At 41.4% G+C, this 19,988-nt stretch overlaps 5 protein-coding genes across 6 annotated transcripts; 1 reads left to right on the forward strand and 4 right to left on the reverse strand.

Moving 5' to 3' along the window:
- Nucleotides 1-4,978: 4,978 nt before the first annotated feature.
- On the reverse strand, nucleotides 4,979-5,732 carry LOC108114800. 2 transcript variants are annotated; one of them, XM_017225912.2, is made up of 4 exons: nucleotides 5,579-5,732; nucleotides 5,268-5,521; nucleotides 5,151-5,215; nucleotides 4,979-5,081 (listed from the first exon to the last, which is right to left on the reverse strand). In XM_017225912.2, the coding sequence occupies exons 1-4, from the start codon at nucleotides 5,654-5,656 to the stop codon at nucleotides 5,035-5,037; spliced, it is 444 nt and encodes a 147-aa protein (XP_017081401.2). In that variant the 5' UTR covers nucleotides 5,657-5,732; the 3' UTR covers nucleotides 4,979-5,034. The 2 variants fall into 2 exon arrangements, with proteins under 2 accessions (XP_017081401.2, XP_017081402.2); XM_017225913.2 differs by having other exon boundaries at nucleotides 5,268-5,516; nucleotides 5,579-5,671.
- Nucleotides 5,733-6,537: 805 nt separating this feature from the next.
- LOC108114791 (heterogeneous nuclear ribonucleoprotein A2 homolog 1) lies at nucleotides 6,538-7,195 on the reverse strand. Its single transcript, XM_017225902.2, has 3 exons — nucleotides 7,031-7,195; nucleotides 6,795-6,976; nucleotides 6,538-6,742 (listed from the first exon to the last, which is right to left on the reverse strand). The coding sequence occupies exons 1-3, from the start codon at nucleotides 7,079-7,081 to the stop codon at nucleotides 6,622-6,624; spliced, it is 354 nt and encodes a 117-aa protein (XP_017081391.1). The 5' UTR covers nucleotides 7,082-7,195; the 3' UTR covers nucleotides 6,538-6,621.
- A 698-nt stretch (nucleotides 7,196-7,893) lies between these two features.
- LOC108114802 (dynein light chain roadblock-type 2) lies at nucleotides 7,894-8,335 on the reverse strand. Its single transcript, XM_017225916.2, has one exon. The coding sequence runs from the start codon at nucleotides 8,260-8,262 to the stop codon at nucleotides 7,969-7,971; it is 294 nt and encodes a 97-aa protein (XP_017081405.1). The 5' UTR covers nucleotides 8,263-8,335; the 3' UTR covers nucleotides 7,894-7,968.
- Nucleotides 8,336-8,473: 138 nt separating this feature from the next.
- On the reverse strand, nucleotides 8,474-9,883 carry LOC108114773 (phospholipase A1). The gene is made up of 2 exons (XM_017225883.2): nucleotides 9,777-9,883; nucleotides 8,474-9,705 (listed from the first exon to the last, which is right to left on the reverse strand). The coding sequence occupies exons 1-2, from the start codon at nucleotides 9,820-9,822 to the stop codon at nucleotides 8,567-8,569; spliced, it is 1,185 nt and encodes a 394-aa protein (XP_017081372.1). The 5' UTR covers nucleotides 9,823-9,883; the 3' UTR covers nucleotides 8,474-8,566.
- A 2,845-nt stretch (nucleotides 9,884-12,728) lies between these two features.
- LOC108114762 (alpha-2-macroglobulin) lies at nucleotides 12,729-19,578 on the forward strand. The gene is given in 12 exon segments (XM_041819281.1): nucleotides 12,729-12,894; nucleotides 12,957-13,114; nucleotides 15,221-15,531; nucleotides 15,534-15,634; nucleotides 15,687-15,748; nucleotides 15,812-16,208; nucleotides 16,271-16,684; nucleotides 16,763-17,246; nucleotides 17,302-18,434; nucleotides 18,522-18,922; nucleotides 19,013-19,202; nucleotides 19,264-19,578. Coding segments are annotated over 12 exon segments (3,942 nt in total). The 5' UTR covers nucleotides 12,729-12,807; the 3' UTR covers nucleotides 19,468-19,578.
- The last annotated feature ends 410 nt before the right edge of the window (nucleotides 19,579-19,988 follow it).

A 19,988-nucleotide genomic window follows, 5' to 3' on the forward strand; every position in this document is an offset into this window, starting at 1 on the left:
ATATTAACCGCACATTTTTATGAGCCATTCAGGGCCAGGCCGAAATGAAGTTCCATTTCAGGCAATAGGAACAGCCGCTAACGATATGAAAAAATTTTTAAAACGAATTTTCTTAAGTCCGGACAGGCAGAAGGCGATTCCTTGTCTCGCTGGAACTCAGTTAAGTTTCGCCTGTAAATTTGTGTATTTAAAGATTGCAGGGATCGGGCCTGGAGCAGGCAGGAAATAGATTAAACTGAGCAACACTTGCGCTATTTCGGTTTCCGTTTCCTGCCGCTTGTTAAATATTCACTAAGATGGAGATGGAGGACGGAGGGGAGGGAGTTTTCCTCTAAGCGAATCACACGCAGGTCGCTGGGGGCAGCCCCTTTCGGCTTCATTTTCCACTGCCTCGTGACAGCCAGCGGCATAAACTTTTCGAATCTTATTTGCTGAAAAAAAACCAGTGAAACCATAACAACAACGGCAATAACTGCTGCTGTTGCGGTTGCCATTTTCCCGCTTTCCCGTTTCCCGGCCTGGCATCGTGTAACAATTTCCGCCAGCAGGCCCATAGGCCAACCACGGCCATCCATGGCAACCACGATGCGACGGGTTGGCCCCAGTGGCTCTCGTCTCCGACCTTTTGCCTTGAATAACTTTCAATTTGAGCCAAGAACCCGCGGCTGTGCCTATTAACCGTGTGCTAGCGGACACTTCACCCCCACCAGCTCATACTCTGCTTTCAGCTCGACCTCTGACCTCCATAAGGGGTCGGTGCACAAGTCGACAATTTGTTGACTCGGGTTCCGGTGTGTTTATTAGTTCATTTCGGACTCGAAAATGCAAATTACATGCTCACCAATAGCCAACTCTTGATGGGAAAAGTCTGAGGTGATGGCAAGCTGATGGGGAGTATCCCTTAACCGGGAAAGTAAGAACTGTAAATAATTTTATACCAATTACACGGAAAACCACTTGTTTCCTCCACAAATGTTAAAAGTGCTCATTAAATGCACATTAATTTACATGTAATAAAAAGCTGAAATAACTGAAACATTTAAAAATTTCCACTTACTGGCAATGCGATTGAGTGAAAACTGCTACCTCTACTCCTTGTTGTCCTGCAAGGATTACCTCTTTCATAATTTATAAAATATTTTCCTATTAGAAAAGTTTGTTTTAATATAACTTTATCTTAGGGAACCCAATATTACTTAGACTAATTTATGTTTTCCTTCAATATTAAATTGGACTTGGAAATAATTTAGTGAAAAATGATGGTGACGCCGAATTAAATTTCGGCCTCTAAGACTCAGTGCTTCGCCGAAATAAGGAATACAACCTTGTATCTTCTATCTACAGCAGTATCTCCTCCATACTATCTAGGATTCGCCGATCGGAGTAACCCAGCGCCAAACTTCACCTAACTTGAGACCACAATAAAAGTGTGGCCAAATACAAAGAACCACAAATGCAATACTGAACTAAAAGTGGACCAACTATCGATATTTAACTGACTACCTTACCTGACAAACGGTGATGCATTCTTAGTTTTACAATAATCTGTAAAATGTATTGAGTTGTTAAATCGAGTTAGTCTTCGAATAAATAAACTCTTACATTATTGTATATAATTGTCGAAAACAACTATTAAATCCAAATTAAAATTAAAGAGACTTAAACTTCAACAATGTAAATTAAACACAATTAAAAACTCATAATAGTCAAGTTTCCCATCTTCAGAGATTCTTCGCTTCGTTTTAAGAGTTTTGTATCCTCAAGAGCTGATTCTTAGCCCATAAAAGACGGTGAAGAACTGGACAACTACTTTCATGGATTCCCAAAGCTGGGAACGTTCCTTGAGCTGCAGGAGACGGGAGGCAGCGACAATGGCTAGATATCCTGTTTAAGGACGCCCCATTCGCTCATATTTAGCTTGTCGCCTCGTATAGAAAGCGGCGGTGTCATAAATTAAAACTTAAACTTTTGGAAATGTCAAGTATAAAACGGTAAATCTCCGCACACACACACACACACACACGCCTGCTGAAAATGAATTGCAGCAGAAGAGAGAAGGCTAGCGGGGGTGGAAAAGTGGGTGGGAAAAGCGGCTTCACCCATTGAATGCGCATGTTTTAGTTGCGGGCTGCGTTTTTCACTTGCTGGCAAAGATAGACGAAGGAGAACCGAGAGCGGAGAGGCGGTCAAGGGAGCGGGAAAGCGCCCAGAGGGAAAAACTATACAGAGGGAGCAGCACCCAAGAAAAAGCACAACAACAATATATGGGGAAAACTCCACCCATTCGCCCATTCGCCCATAAATTTGGGCACAAGGCAAACTTACAGATTATCCGCATTTAGTTGTAAAGGTTTCCCCCGAAATGTGTTGTATTTCATTTTTGGCTCCGCCAAAGACGAAAGTTTGTCCGGCTTTTCTTTCGGTTTTTGGCTGTCGATGATTTACATTTGATTTACTTTCGCTGGACACATTTTGCCTCGACCTGGCACTCGACTCACTCCCCCCGAAAGTTTCTGCTCATTTACAATAAATTCTCATCGCCGGCACTAAATTTCTAATTTCTAATCATCATAAAATCTGATTATCATTTTCATAACTCCCGCAGATACTAAACACGGAAAACTTGACACATTAAGCGGCCATAAGAACAAATTTCCTGCGGCAGGCCCAATACCTAAGTAAAATTTATGAAAATTAAAAAGCGAGAACAACTTTTCTTCGGTCATTTGAAAAATTTAATTGATCGCATAAATTCCCTGTTGGGGCTACAATAGCTTCCATCTGAAGAGGGGGACTTCTTCGAATTTATGTCAACTTCCAGGCGTTGGGGGAGGCGGCTTTCAGGTGGTTGGATGACATCGATGTAACGAATGAAGTGTAACCGCGAACATAATCAAATTCCGCTTGGCCGCCGAGCAAAACATAAGTTTACCCCACTGCCCTGACAGGCCCTTAACTTGGGAAATTGCCATCTTAATTTAAAAACAATTTCCTTCCTTGCCCTGCCTTTTCCGGCCATCTTCGGATCACATTTTTCACGCACTTTTCATTTTACGCATAAACATTCATTTCCCGGAGGAAACAAAGTTTTTGCCCAAAAAATAACAAACTAAGTGCGGCAGATAAAATATTAATCTCAGAGCTTATTAATAATGGTCCAATTAATGAGTATTTTTGGGTAATCAGCGGCTGATCTCCCGGAATATCAAAACATTAAATAGCCTTCCGAATATTATTTTAATTTCCATTTAATTGCAATTTGGATAATCGCTTAGAATAGATTTATTTCCGCCTTTTCATGTTTAAAATGTTCCATTTGCTAATGAACTGACACTTTTTAAGACCAGGACCAGAACTCAGAATTGAGGATAAGTCCTTGGGCTTGCTGAGAGGAGCGACCAGCTAACAGCAAACAGCTCCGGCCTGTCCCCACATTCAATGCCAGCCCAAAGATGATGAATTTGGACATTTTGTGTGCGTAGCAAAGTCACTTGCTTAAAAGTTATTAGGGATTAAAGAGTCGAGGCAAATGCGCCGGCGGTATGTGCTTCATTAGGGCAGGGCCACATGGCCAAGGATTCGGACTGAGATCCATGTGTGGCTGGCTGGCAGAATGTGTGTCCCTGTGTGAGTGGGAAGAGTGCGATGTTTACTTACCTTTGGTGAAAGTTTTTGAAAATCCTAAAAGGAAATCACTTTAGACGCGTCCAAAGAGATGCAGTAAAGTTTCGTTAAACCATCTGCCCCTTGGCCCTCTCCTCATGGCCGTCAGCCACAAAGCCAAACTTGCCGGCAGAGGAAGTGTGAACGATTATGAGGAGCTGATAGAAGGAATTCGAGAGGCGTTGGGCTTACTTTACACCCACCCCACCCCATCCCAATCCCAGTCCCCAGACCATTTTGGGATCTCTCCTTGGATTATGTTTTAATGTGGCCCGCTGGAACTTTTGAGACATCTTAATTCCTTTCGAGATAAATCTCAAATTTCTAACCGGTTAAAAATTTGTATTTTTATTTACACAATTTTTGGGAACTTATGCATTTTTATGAGCTGCCACCCTCCGCCCTACCTCGGGGATCCCCCAGTCCTGCCTGCGCTGGGTTTATCCTTTCATAAATGGGTCCAACGGCCAACTGATTTATGCCACCGCAAGCTGGAGCTGTAGCTGTTGTTCTTGGTCCTGCAGCTCCTGCAACTGTTCCACACCGGGGCATCCTGATGTCGACGGCGGTGGGCAACAAAATAACAAAGCAACAAAACAGAAATTCCAGAAAACAACATAAAACCGATTGATTTATTTTGACAATGCTACCATGCAGTGGCAACCCCTCTTCGGATTGCCAACCCACCGATGCCACGATCCCCGAGTGGGCCAAGTTTCTGGTTTGAGCTTCAGTCTGGTTGCCATTGTTGGTCCTCGTCCTCGTTCTCGTACTCGTCCGCGTCCCCTGCCCAGTCCGTCTCTGTCTCGGTCCCACTCCACATCGACATGTTCATGTTCCGTTCGCATTTCGGACCGTCACCCACATCCACACCCACTTTCCACTCCCTGGCCAGGACAAAAAGTTGTCCTCGTTGTCCGCTTTGTAAAATATTTTATTTGCACATCTTTCTTATTTTAATCCTTCATTGCATTCTGTTTGGTTTGGGAGACTTGAGCCAACCAACCACCCACCTCTGCCATGCCATCCGGATTCCTATTCCTCCCCTGACGGCTGGGTGGGGCCACTGTGTGATGTGGTGGGCGGATCGGGATGGGTCGACGGTCGGCTGCGTGTGGCTCCATGCAGTGGCAAATGGCCATAAAACACACGTTAATTACCCTCAAGCAGTGTCAACTGCTCTGCTTCGCTCATTTATCTAAACATATAGCCTTAAAATATGAACAAAATGAGTTCTTTGGTTTGGCAATGTTTGAAAATGCACAGTAAGGCCATAGAAATAAGGTCACTTAGGATTGCCCAAATCGCTACGAGGTTTTGGTTTTAAAAAACGTTTTCACTTTTTTTATTAGTATTTTAACGGATTACAGTTCACCAATAGGAATTTCCACCGCCGGGCCTGCTTTGCCTATTGCTCTCTGTGAAAGAAATACTCGATTATATAAGGATATATGTATATTGTATATATCCTTAAAGGCTGTACCCACCTGCATAATTTGAATAGTAATTGGCATCTCCGCCGCTGTATCGCGCAGAGGTTTCCATAGGCGAACTAAACGAAATAGTTACTGCATCTGTATTAACTTCTTAAGACATATACTTACTATAAGCCATTGCGGGACATCATTTCCTTAGCTCTTTTCTGTTCCTTCATCATGCAGCGATATTCGGAAGGACTGGAGCATTGGTAGCGCCCTGGACTATAGGAACCTGCTTGGAGGCCATCGTACATGTCCGCAGTCCCATGATGGTACCTATCCTGGACAGGTGCTGGAGGAGGCTGATATGTGGACATCTGGCTGGATCCCCGATCAAAGTCGCCACCTTGCTGAGGCTGTTGCTGCATTCCGCCCCTTATCTAAGCACTTTCAGCAATCCAGAGGATTATGGAACAAGGATTGATTATAGTACTCACCTCCGGATAGAATTCTTGCGGGGTTGGCATTAAGGAAAGGCCGGACAGCTGAGCATACATGGAATAGTCTAAATCCATTTTTGGTATAAAAATTTTTAACAATACAATTTAGTTACAAATTTTTCTGGTTGTTGCTTCGTGAAAGATTAAATCGAATGAGCCTTCGAATGGCATTTTCGGAGTCCTAAAAAGAAAATATTACTAGATTAAGAAAGGCGACAAGTTCGTAAAAAAAGAAAACGTTTTTTAGGTCCAAGCCATACTTTCCAGCTACCAGTAAGCGAAGTCCCATTCTGACCACAATAAGTCTCCGCCTGAAAAGGAGAAAAGAGTCCTCGGAGGCTTAACGTCCCAAACTTTATTTTTCTTCTACCATTTACAAGTTTTGAAATACACGAAATGCTATCTTACCATTAGTTTTTAAGTATTCAGGCCAAGCCAAAAGGTACCGCTTTTACCCCACTTTTACTCTTCCCCCTCGTAGTACTCTAACTCTCCAACTCCCCGCTCATCAGCCCCCAAGTCTCCAAAACCCCCGCGCTTAGCTAGGCTTTGAACCTTTCTCACTACCAGCTCAAAAAGCCAAAGACGACGAATACATCGGAGCCGCTACCAAGGGGCCATTTACAACCACCCTACAGTCACTTCGGCCTCCAACACACGGCAGCAGAAGGAAGATCAACCCACAACCTCGAGCCTGCCAACTAAACATCCATTTCCACCCATACATCAGTATTAAAATTTATATTAAAAAAATCAAGGCCAGCCAGGGACTTAAAATTGAAATCTTTTTATTGAAACCACAGAACTTTTTTCAAATGATTTCAAACCTTAATTTGAAATTTACCCTTTAAGGTAAGACCGCCACTGTATTACTAAGTAAAAAGAGTTATACCAAACCTTTAAATAAACCAAACCGACCTTTTTCACTAATATTTCCGAGGAAATGGAAGGCTTAATAATTTGAATTCAAACTTTATTTAACGTGAGAGAGACGCCAAAATGCATGCCATAAATTCCACAAACTGCATGGGCACACACATTCAGAAGTAGGAGTTTCCATTGCCACGCTGCTGGTAGGCTTGACCTTCCGCTCCGCCAAGGCCGGGCAGGGTGTTATAGTAATCGCCCTGGCCAGCTCCTCGTTGCTGCTCCATTGGGGAACTATAGAAAGGAACATCAGACTTCATAGACACCAAGAGTAAACTAAGCTTACTAAAGTCCGTTGCGCGAGTTCATTTCGCGGAGGATCTTGTTGTACCGCAGTGGACTGCGGTATCCGGGACCTCCGAGAGCCGCCGATCCGCTCTGGTAGTTCCTTGACTCCTGCCCAAAGCCACCCTCCTGCTGGCCGTATCCTTGGCCACGGCCCATCTGGTCATAGTTCATCTCATAGCCCTGCACAAAAAAATCGTATAAGGCCGTAAAAAGCAAAGGTCATTTCATACTCACTTCTCCGCCCTGGCCATAGCCTTCGTATTGCATACCGTTTCCGTACTCCATAACTATTTTTTTTTTTAGAAAATATCACTAATTTGGAAATTTATACTATAAATTTTGTTTTTTTTTTTGTTTTTTGGAGGTCTTTACAGTCCGAAACCTGAATTTAAAATGAAATAATCTGGATAGAGGGTTAGAGAGTTGGAAAAATCGAATGACAGCTTTTCTCAAGGATAGGGCGATCGGAAAATTTGGCTAGAGAAAGTCAGAAACAAGAAAACCCATTCATATCCCCGATCGCGCCTCCTTAAGCTAATAAAATCCTTACCTCCTCCTCCAAGAAAATCGACGAAGTATTAAAATCACTTTGGAACCTCTTACCTTTATCTCTTTCCTTGGCCACTTTTTCAAACGACTCGGATAGCTTATCTGGCCATGGCCGAGACCACATTGCAGCCAAAGTTTCAGCAGGCGGAGGGCGTAAAAAATCTGTGAAATCGCCGTAATGGAAATCAAAGCGATGCAAGCCCGGGCCATATTTCCCGGCCGCCGTAAGGAGATCCAATGAATATGCAAACGGCTGAGAGTGAGAACGTCGCCGAATAATTAAAATCGAGCAGGAGCCCCTGTCTTAGGGCGGAGTGGGTGTGGCTTTAGCCACTTCTTCGCTGGCCGGATTAGAGATACCGGCAAACACTTTACGGCGGACAATTAAGTGCGGCCCGTAATCTGTCTGTCGTAATTATGGCGACGCGGCGTGTATTTATCTGCAGCAATTAACGCCAAGCCAGCGCCAACTCGCATATTTCACATCGCCAAAGATGCGCCATTGGCCCAGACACTTCCCAACTTTAATTAAAACTAGATAAAGGCAATTGCATTTGGGCCAACACAAGAGTATATGGTTTATTGGAGGGCATAGCCAAGTCAGGGGATACAGGGCATACAGATCAAGTGCCCGGAGTCTGCACCACAATGATTATGTAGTTCTCGGAGGGCAGGACGATCACCTCGTGCACCTTGGTGCGCAGACGCAGGCCCGTCAACTCGTTGCTGGCATCCAAATTGGTCACCATCTTGGCCGCCTTGTAGGTCAGGGTGCTGATCAATCCCGCGTAGTGCACCGTCAGTGTGTACTCCATGGTCGTCTTGATGGGTATGGCGAAGGGGTCCAAAATAATAACACCAACCACATTCGGGAAACTCTGATAGCGTTTGAGCAGCTCCTCAACTTCGGCGGACATCTTGAGGAAAAGCTATATAACTGGAGAACTGATTTTTATTTTGAGATGAAGCTAGTGAATGTGAAGTGATGAAGGCCGACCTACAGCTTACTAACCTGGGATTATGATTAGTTTTTTACAGGATGTTTAAGAGAGTGCTATGTTTCGAATATTTATACTTAGTTAATATCACTAAATGGCCAAGTTAAACTATCAGTGTAGGTATAAATTGTTTCATCCTTTTTATTTGTATTTGGCATAGTTAAATCACATTCAATGAGGGCCTACGACTACGTTTTAAATAATCTTAAGATTAAATCCAAGCTCACTGCTTTCCAAGGGCGAAGGGATCGCTGGACGAGGTCTTCACATAGAAAATGCCCTCCTTGTGAACCGACGGCTCACCTGCCATCGGGATGGACTGCCGCTGGCTCTGGTCGCACTGCCACCTGCCGTTGTCCCGAGTGCAAGGTGTGCCCCAGAATCCCACTGGCGAATTGATGGACTCGGCGAACATCTGGTAGGACCGAATGTGGGAGCAGCCCAGGTAGTAGCAACTGCGCTGGTAAGCTCCATAGTTCGGGTAGAAGGTGGCGCTGCCTGTGGGACGGCGGAAGCCGAAGTTGGCACTCGTATGCATGGACTCCACGAACTTGGCATCGGTGGGATCAATCCGGAACTCGGCGCTGCGATGACGGAACTTCGGACCAGCGGGATCCAATGCGAAAATGGTGTTTACCTGGTCCGGTTTCAAGCGCTTTCCCGCAGAGCCAGCAATCTGCGCACCCAGGGAGTGCCCAATAAGGTACATGCTATCGAAATCAGCTCCGAATTGACGGTTGAGGTTCCTGGTAAACTGAGCCAACTGAGCTCCGAAGGTCTCGATTAGATTCACCACCGAGAAGTAGTTGATGTTGGCTGAGCTTGCGCTCCAGTCGGCCACGATCACGTTGTACTCCCCCTTCTTGAGATAGGCGTTCTTCACATCCCGGTTGAAGGAGCCGCGCGACTGACTCATCCAGCCGTGGATCATCAGTCTGGTGGGCAGGGAGGCGTTAAAGCCAGAGTGCCTCCACTTGCGGTCGCTGGAGAAATCCAGTTCCCTGCCACACTCGGGGAACTCCCGCTTGAAGAGGTAGAACTGCATGCGCAGCTTCTTGCTGCCGAATGGATTCAGGTTGCTGGCTATCTTTTTGATGAAGGGCAGGTCCAGGAACTTGCTAATGCCTCGCGACTCGCTGAGATCCTTGTCACAGGTATTCCAGGCGCAGTGCTTGGCTCCCTCGTACTCATCATCCAGGTTGGCCAAAATTTCATCCGACTCCGGTTCCTCCGAGATATCCGATCGTTGACCAAAGCCATCAGGCGTATCATCGAGGTCCGGAATCCCATCCATGAACTCGCTCATCTCAGCATCGTAGTCGCCCTCGGCCTCGACTCCGTTTCCACTGGGCTTGCCTTGAGCTAATTGCAGGTAATTATGCATGCATTACTATAAGCTGCCACATTTTGTAAACCTCTTCAAGCAAACTCACCCAGTGTTGCCACCAAAAGCAGAACTGCAAATAGTTGAGTCCACATTCTATGTCGATTTATTGGATCAGCTGCAACTGGAGGAGCTATTGGTTCTACCGGCTATTGCACTCTGTTGATCTGTCCGATCAGGCTACCTGGTTTTATAGTCTGCCGCCAGTCCGAAACTATTTTTAGTGCGATGCATTCTGGGCTTTGATAGATCGGCTCTCCAGTCAGAGTTAGCACGTCATCTGCCTCTCTTGCCTGGCTGTGAAACGCCAACAAATCGCACTGATCAAGTGATTAGTTGCTAACTAAGAACAGGGGCGCAGCTTGAGAGGGGGAGTCTCTTAAGGGAAATCTAATGAAAAGCTCTTTGGAACCTTTCTACTAAGTAAAGACCAGTCCCCGACTTTTAATCAGTTTTACTAATCTGACATTAAATTGATATTTATTTATAATAATAATAGAAAAAATTAAACTTGTCAATATATTTCCTGAACCCAGCATTACACTCCATCATTATCTGCCCAACCTGACCCACCTGACTAGGAAATTCAATGAGGGAGACTTGAGATTTTCCCCTGATTAAGCCCAGAGGTCGGATCCCCCCGAAGTCAGCCCCTGATTACAATCTGCCCAGCTGATTGAGGCATTGCCCGGTGTTCCTACAGAGGCACGCGTTTCTTCCCACTGAAACGTGTTGAGTCTGAATTACCGGTTCTACATGCTCTCTGTGACGTAGCACTAGACCGAGTTGGGGCAGACATCGTAGACATGGGAAATTCTAGGCGTACATTTATGACATTCACGCAAAAAGTGGGCAAACGCTTTAGCTAAACTCGATCACAATTATCAGCTGGGCGTTTACAGCCGATTACAGAATCTCATTATCAGAGCCATGTCAACGACTCGACTGAAAATCAATTGGATGATCGCTCATCTAATTGACTTTTGTGGCTTGCGGCGGGAAATATCATTTCGCGAATCATTAACGGTTTGATATTTAATAAATGCCGCAAACTACGTACTTGGAGTTTTGTGAGGAAGTAAATGCCTTGGAATCGGATGGAGACAATGAATACGGTGGGAAACTCTTGTGAGTATTCATTCTTATTGTCCAAGAAGCCGGTTGAGTTTTCCCACTCTGCTATGGGACGACCCACGGTTACTATCATTTTACTGCTAAGATTTTTTAAAATTTTCAATTTATATAAAAATGGCATGAAGGAATTACGTTTAAGTTTAAATTACCTTCTTTTACAATATTCCCAGAAAAGCTAAAGCACTTTGGATTGCAGTCTAAGATCTTATGTCCTTATACACAGAGATAATTAATACTTCGTTTTTCGAGTAATATCATTCTTAAAAGGTGAACCTTTTGGTTTCATTATTGCGAGTATATATTTGGCAATGCCAAATTATTAAATTAAATTAAGGATATGGATTTAAAATGTTCAAGGACCGATTAATAAAAATTAATAGCTGTATTTAAACGACTCAAGATATATTTACTTTCCTCCTCCAAACCAACTTTAACTATATAAGATTTCATTAACAAATAAATTGGACGAAATCGTACTGAAACCAACCACCTAGGTAAGACATGATATCCTTTCCTAATCGCAGTTCATGGTCGACGTCTGCTGTCAACTTTCCATGCTAACTATATTAGTGGTGATAGAGTAGTTAACTCCGCTAGACTTTGATCTACCACCGCGGACACGAACATAGGTGCTACTCCAATCTTGGAAATTTTGATCGATTGACCATCAAACATTTTGTAGAAGACATTATTGACAACACTTTTAACAACGGACTTTAGTTGATTTTATTTACTTACATCAAAAACAAACATAAGCTGCACTCTCTTTTAAGCAGAAGTTTAAAAAACCTTTTTAAAATTAAATATCCCACAAAAAAAGGTAATCGAGATGTACATTTGAGAAAAATTATGTTCTTTATTTTTCACATTTCAAAATAACGGAAACGTTTTCATATTTCATATCAGCCAACTTTTGTGTACTAGCAAATTATTTTGTTTCATGCTTGTTTAGCGAAAACAACCACCTCAGAGTTGTTCTGGTGACAAACCGAGTTTGAACGAAAGTAAGAAGTAAGTCTGTTAAAATCGGTCAAAAAGTATGCTACAAAAATATTACATCGCAATTGTAGAAACTATAGAATTAGTATCATTTCCATATCTTAACTCAACAATTTTAATATATTAACTTAAGGATGCATTATTTTGCAGTTAATTAATGTTACATAGTTGACCGATATTTATAAAATTGTTTACTTTATTCTGAAACCGCAAATACTTAACCCAGAGTATTTTGAATATAGAAAGGTTCCCGCATAAAAATCTCAGCTAGAGCTAATTTCGAAAAATATCGCCGAAAGTCATCACTTAACATTTTTAAGCGATAGGTGGCTTCTCGCAGTTGGTCATCTGCAACACTGAGCGTCTGGTAACACTGGTTGCGCTGCATTCACAGAGAAAAAAAAACAAAACAAATCGAATTATTAATAGCCGGGAGTGAGTTCTCATTGACGACATGATCTGCCTGCTGGGCTGCATAGGAGCCGGCAGTTATGTGAAGAAGATCGCGGACGAATATTGAATATTTTGCACAGGCGTCGGCCCGTATTCTGTAGAGCCAGTGTTCTTCTGGGTATTCAGAAACAGGATAATCCTTACATGGAAACCATAAACAAAGTAGTCACTTTCCTTAGATCACAGATGGCTAAAACAAAGATTATACAATTGCCAGAGTCAATTGCCATTTATGCCTTACAAAAGTTAAAGGCCGTAGACTGAGGTCGTTTTGTAGCGAAATTAAATCAAATCAAGCCAAAGTGTCAGCTTCTCTCTTGACACTAGGTATGTTGAGATTCAGGCAAAGGGTACTGGTGCTGTTCTTATCCAGATAAGCCATCAGTATGATTTGGAGGAGAAGGAATACAAATAGGCGAAGGACTTCATCATCCAAACTGGAGCTAAAAGTGAGCGTGGATTTTGTGCAGAAGAGTAAGTTAAAGAAGTCCGGTATGGCCATTCTAGAGGTGTACCTACCCTCAGGATATATCTCGGACAAGTCCAGCTATAAACAAATTCTAGATATTGAACGAGTACGGGTGAGTATGATTTTTTAGTTAGTATCCATAATTAATTAAAATTACCTTTATATTCCTTGCAGTTTGTGGATACCAAGAATGAAAAAACCGTGGTAATGGTGTACTTTGAAAGTCTGGCCAAGAATGAAATGAAATGCATTCCCATCGAGGCGTACGGAGCATTTGTGGTGACCAATCTAAAGCCGTCCAAAGTTCTTATCTATGATAATTATGGCAGGAAGTCAACCGAAAATTATCAAGTCGAATCGGAGCTAAGCCACTTTTGACACACTCAAAGCTCCAATATCGAGTGGTATGCTTCGTAAATCAAGCACCTAGGCACCACGGATCTAATCGCTTAATATTTTACAGTGCTACTTGAAGTTAAATCCAATAAACCATAATCACGCTGAATGTCGGATCTTAGATAAATAAATAAACTGCTAACTCACCGTTTAATATTTGTAAACATTGTTCTAGATTACATCAGTTAAACTTACGGCGTGTGGCAGGTTTGAAATTGTGAAAATTGTTGGTGAATTGCTGAATATAAACATTTTGGTTTTGACTATTGGCCTAATGACATATAATAATATAACCTTTATCTAGTACTTGAGATTTTGCATCAATGCATGAGTGATAAAAAATCTTTAGGCGTCTTAATGAACGTGCTGTTCTCTTTGCGCAAAAAAAAAAATAAATAAAATAACAAGATTTTTCAATACAGGTTGCTTTTATAATGATGTTTATTACTATAGGAAGGTTTTTAAGAAAAGTGGGCGTGTCAATTTTTAAGTTAGAGGCCCCAATTCTGGAGTGGCTTTTGGATGAATGTCCTATTTTAAATATGTCCGGCAAAATTGGTCCAGATCGGATAATAAATATAAAAGTTATTCAAGAAGAACGTTTTTTTGTAACATTATTCTATGTATTCATTTCCAACTCCATCATTCTCATCAATTTCATTACTATTAAATAAAAAAATATATATTGTGGTCTTCCCTTGCGTCGATACCATTTGCAGACTAATCTCCGTTTGCATGCCTGGCTAGTGACCTTTGGCTTTGTCTTCCTGATGGCCGAGGGAATGATGTGTTTTTACCATAGCAGTTCGTTAACACTTTGATACTGCAGCCTTCGTTCTGCACCTGATCTCATTGCTTAGTGGTCTGCACCCCTTCTTGGCAAGGCCATTCAGCAGGGTCGTCTTACCGCTGATCAACAAGACGTTTCAGCTTCACCGAATTAGTGATCGCCACTTTTATGGATACAAACTGGGATTTTCAGTGGCCAAGGGGAGGACTTAGTTATCCTTATGCAGGTCGTGACTATGGTCTTAATGGTTTTAGCCAGAGTTGGCCAATTAGAGTACAAAACTCATATTATTTAAAGCCAGGCCATTAAGTTATTTCTAATTTCAAGTACTTTTAATAGAGTTAAATTGCTGATGCTAATTCAATTGTTGTTAGGACTATTATTAATTAATTAATTATTAATATTACAAAATAAGTTTTTTTGACATTTTCTAAGATCATAAGTTCAAAAGCAAATATCAAACAGACTTAACAAATGAGACTTTTATAAGCCAATAAATAACATATAACATCATAATCTTGACAGCTTAATATCCTCAAAATAAACATAGAGTTTGTAGGAATTAACTAAGATTTTTTGATAGGTAACAATGAAGTATAAATTGATTTTGTTAAATATATACAAGTGCATAGAGAGAATCTTTGACAGGCCATTCTCTTATTAAAGAAGCCACCAAATAATAATATGCAACATAGCCAAAGTGCAATGCAATGGAATCCAGAAAAGAGTGTCTAAACTAGAAGAACAGGAATGACTTGTATTGCAGGATGGGAGGTGCCACATCCTAAGTGGAAGGGTTCATCCCATTTGAACAGTCAAAGTTCTGCTGTGTATGCAGTAGGTTGCTTTTCATTTCTACGAAATCAATTAAAAATGTCTATCGGGCATAATCAAATATAAAATAATATCAAAATGAGTTTAATAATTAACTTAACAGTGATTGCTGGTGTTTTTTGTTTGTGGTTTCATCTTTTTGGATTCGCATGTGGCAATGGGTAAGTTTAAAATTATAGAAATATTACTTTAGTGGATGAAAAACTTAATATAAGAAATGAACTTTCTGTTAATACATATTCAACGTGTCTTTATTTCAACTCAGACTATATAGTATAGTGGCACCTGGAGCAATATTGCCCAATCGTGACTTCAAAATAACCGTTGCCATTTATCAGATCCAAGAGCCAGTGACCATAAAGGTTGGCATTACAGGACCCTCATACAATGGATCCCAGGAAGTGGAGCTCCACACAAGCCAAGAACTTAAAGGCGTCACCTTTAAAGTACCAGATCTTACCAAGGGGGATTATAGCTTGACAGCTGAAGTAATATCAGGACTAAAGTTTCAGGACTCAATTGGTCTTTATTTCAAGCGCGATGATCCACTCGTTTTTATACTATTAGACAAGGATGATTACAGACCTGGCGATAGAATAAAGTATCGAGTTTTGGTATTAAACGAACAGCTTCGCCCAGACTTATACGCCGATGAATTGGTTATCTGCCTATTGGATCCCGAAAGAATCGTTGTAGATAAAGCTAGAAATAGCAAAGTAGTAGACGGGGTATACTCTGGATACTTTCAGTTGTCTAAGAAAGCAGCTCTGGGGCAATGGGAGTTAAATATCGAAGATTCCGAAGGAGAAGAATACAGGGCCCATACGAGCACATTTATTTTTTTTGATGTAATTCCTGACGAGGTGCCAGGGTTCTCTATACAGTTAGATGTCCCAAAGTATGTCAGTATACAAGATGACGAAATGAAAATTGTGGTTAAAGCGAAGTGAGTATTGAAGGGTAAGTCTTTTTTTAAATTTATTATTTTGAACATCCTTTCCTTCTTAAGACACTCATACGGCAGCCCCGTAAATGGAAAAGGTATCATAAATATTAACCTGAAAACAGAAGAGAAAAGGAATCACCTATTCAATAAGACAATAACAGCCAATGGTGTCTTAGTCAAAGGTCAGGCTGTGTTTAATATAAATCTTGCGGATGTTGCCAAACATATAAGCCCTATAGAATCGACCTATTTGGCAACAATAAATGCTACAGTGAAGGATGATATCAGCGGTGAAGAAATCTCAAAAGTATCAAAGGTTTACCTACTTTCACATCGCCATATCATAACATGTGCCGATCAGTCATGCATGAGGCCTTGGAGGGAAAAGGATAATAAGGTTTTCATAAAAATAGCAAATTTAGACGGATCTCTGGTGAACGACACTCAGTCCGTTGTTAAGGTGATAAATTGTTATGAGCATAGAAAGACATTCGTTATCCTATTGTTGATTATATTTTCTAGTTAATTTACAGCGAGGGAACGGAAAAAGTTAAACCTTATTTCAGGAAATATATTGAAGACGATGCTAAAAAAAATGTTTATGAATTTGTGGGGCATTTGGATAAGTCAGGACTGTACGTCTTTACAGCTAACCTTTCTGACTTACCACAGGAGGAAAACAATTGGCCCTACTATGATATCTCTGCAGAATACAAAGGTGAAAGATACGAACTCCAGAAAACACACACACCAACCGTGGGCCTTATGATAGATGTGACAAATGCCTATTTCACTCCCCAAATAGATGTGAATTTCTTCCTCCAGATCCATGGACCGAAAAATAGCAAAGGATTCCCAGCTGCTTTGACTGTTGGCGATGAGTTCCTGGTGACAGTGAACTCCAAAGAACCGATCACGTACTTTATATATAACATAGTTGCCCGAGGTCTTATACTACACACCGAACGTGTTGAGTTGGCCGAGCCCAAGGTGGTCTACAACTTCACCCTGAAGGCTACGCATCTCTTTTCGCCCCATTTTTATATTTATGCGTATTTTGTAGATTACAAGGGAATCCTTCAGTACACCAACTCTCAATATATAGTCACGGTTACCCTTCCAAATGAAATCAGCATATCTGCACCGAATACTGGATGTCCAGGCGAAGAAATCGAGCTAAAAATTAAAACTGAACCGGATTCATTCGTCGGCGTTTTAGCTCTTGATGAGAGGATTTCTGATATAAGAATAAGAGACTTCAATAAGTTACGCGATATAGATTTGCATTTAGATGCTAACCAATTATTAAATGCCTTATCAGATATGAAGCTACCTACTCAATGGCCCAGAAATTATCATATAGATATCTCTAGGTTGGATGAGCATTTACGCGATTATCATTTGCACACCTATAAAAAAGTTCCCGGATCGAAACTTGGACTTATTACAATGACTAATGCTAAGATTGAAAAAAGACAATTTCGACCGTTCGATATAGGTAAATATAAATATAGATTAATGATACTTTTATAAAATACAACATTTTTCTTTAGACACTGACGTTTCCCCTCGCAAGAGATTTGCCAAAAATTATAGGTCCCTGGGTCCTCCTTTAGACCCTATGGAAACTTGGTTATTTACGGATATTAAAAAGACAAACGGAGAGGTGACGGAACTGGTTACGAAGTTGCCCGACTCCTTGGGCACTTGGGCAATCACCGGCATCTCTTTACACCCGGAAAAGGGATTGGGTGTCTTCCAAAGTAACGTTACCAAAATCAAAACATTCCAACCTTACTCCGTTTCTATGCGTTTACCCATCTCAGTGAAATTCGGGGAATCGATCAGTGTTCCGGTTGTGATCGTTAACCATCTTCCTGATCCATTAAATATTGAGATAGAAATGGACAAAGAATCTTATGCATATGAAATCGAAGAATTTGGGGCAAGAAGTGTGGATTTGGGATTTTCTCCAAAATGGTTCGGTTATTTTCCACTCGATTTTACCATAATCTCTTCAGCCAAAAATACTACTGTAGATGAATCACTTCGAGTTACTTTAGAAGGTAATACTCAATATAGAAACCGTGCCATCTTAATCAATCTCAAGGATAATGAGGAATACAGTAGCTCGTTCCACATAGATTTTCCCAAGGAAATGATTTTGGATTCAGACCATGTTGGATTTACTTTATTTGGTGATCCATTAGGCACGATCCTCTCAAATTTGGATAGCTCATTGCCCAGTGGTTCAGGTGAACTGACTATGTCCAAAATGGTTGTTAACTTTTTGGTGTGGGACTACCTCAAGGGAAACCAAAAGCTGGATGATGATTTGGACTCCCAAATTCAAAACAACTTACGAGAGGGTTATCAGAATATACTGAACTATCGACACGAGGATGGAAGTTTCAGTTATTTCGGTCCACCGACAGACAACGGCTCCATTTGGCTAACCTCTTACGTCGTCCGATATTTAACCGAAATCAAGAAGATCATATATATAGATGATAATGTTTTAACGACAGGATTCGAGTTTTTACTGAGCCGACAGAAAGATGATGGAAGTTTCACAGAAGATTTTGAATATTTTGCAGAGGCCGACAGACCCGTATTCTTTACAGCCAGTGTTCTCCTCGGTCTTCAGAAACAGGACAATCCCAACATGGGAGCCATAAACAAAGCAGTCACTTTCCTTGGATCACAGATGGCTAAAACAAATAATCTACAATTGCCAGAGTCAATTGCCATTTATGCCATACAAAAGTTAAAGGCCGAAAACTCAGGTCGATTTGTGGCCGAACTTAAATCCCTTTCCAAAGAGGATGAAGATCGTATTTGGTGGGCTGAGGATGTTCAGAAGCCCAGCCATCAAGATGTCGAGATCACATCCTATTCCTTGCTTTCCCTTATGGAATCAGAACAGATTTTGGCAGAATCCGCCATAAACACAGTACGATGGCTGTTGGCCCAACGAAATACTGACGGGGAATTTGCCTCCAGTCAACAAACAGTTGTGGGTCTTACAGCATTGATTAAGTTCGCTAATAAATTTGGCTATAAGGCAGATGGCTGGGTAATAAGCATCAGCGACGAGATTAGATCCAATAAATTGGTTATAAAGCACGATACAAATTTAATAAGCCAAAGTGTCAGCTTCTCTTCTGACACTAGGTATGTTGAGATTCAGGCAAAGGGTACTGGTGCTGTTCTCATCCAGATAAGCCATAAGTATGATTTGGAGGAGAAGGAAGCTAATCCAAGCTATAGGATTCAGACGACAGTTAAGCCAAGAACTTTATCATCCAAACTGGAGCTAAACGTGTGCGTAGATTTTGTGGAAAAGAGTAAATTAAAGAAGTCCGGTATGGCCATTCTAGAGGTGTCCCTACCTTCAGGATATATCTCGGACAAGTCCAGCTATAAACAAATTCTAGATATTGAACGAGTACGGGTGAGTATGATTTTTTTGTTAATATGCATAAATAATTACAATTTCCTTATATTCCTTGCAGTTTGTGGATACCAAGAATGAAAAAACCGTGGTAATGGTGTACTTTGAAAGTCTGGCCAAGAATGAAAAGAAATGCATTCCCATCGAGGCGTACAGAGCATTTGTGGTGACCAATCTAAAGCCGTCCAAAGTTCTTATCTATGATAATTATGGCAGGAAGTCAACCGAAAATTATCAAGTCGAATCGGAGCTAAGCCACTTTTGACACACTCAAAGCTCCAATATCGAGTGGTATGCTTCGTAAATCAAGCACCTAGGCACCACGGATCTAATCGCTCAATATTTTACAGTACTACTTGAAGTTAAATCCAATAAACCATAATCAAGCTGAATGTCGGATCTTAGATAAATAAACTGCTAACTCACCGTTTAATATTTGTAAACATTGGTCTGGTTTCTATCAGTTAAACGTAGGGCGTGTGGCGGGTTTGAAATTGTGAACATTTTTGGTGATTCGCCGAATTCAAATAATTTTTGTCTGCCCAGACGGTTGGCCCAATGACATATAGTAATATGTGTATTTTTCAAGTATGTGGTAACCTTTATCTGGTACGTGCGATTTTGCATTACGATAAGGCACCCGGTGACTTGACGATTCGACAGAAGGCATATACCTACGTATTTTGTATATTATCAATAAGTGGAACAAGAACAATGAGGACTACTACTTGAGTAACAAGAGTTTAATTAATATTAATAACCCCTCTAAATTTAGCCCCCGGCTTT

Source organism: Drosophila eugracilis, unplaced genomic scaffold (genome assembly GCF_018153835.1).
Source record: "Drosophila eugracilis isolate 14026-0451.02 unplaced genomic scaffold, ASM1815383v1 contig_513, whole genome shotgun sequence".
NCBI lineage: Eukaryota > Metazoa > Arthropoda > Insecta > Diptera > Drosophilidae > Drosophila > Drosophila eugracilis.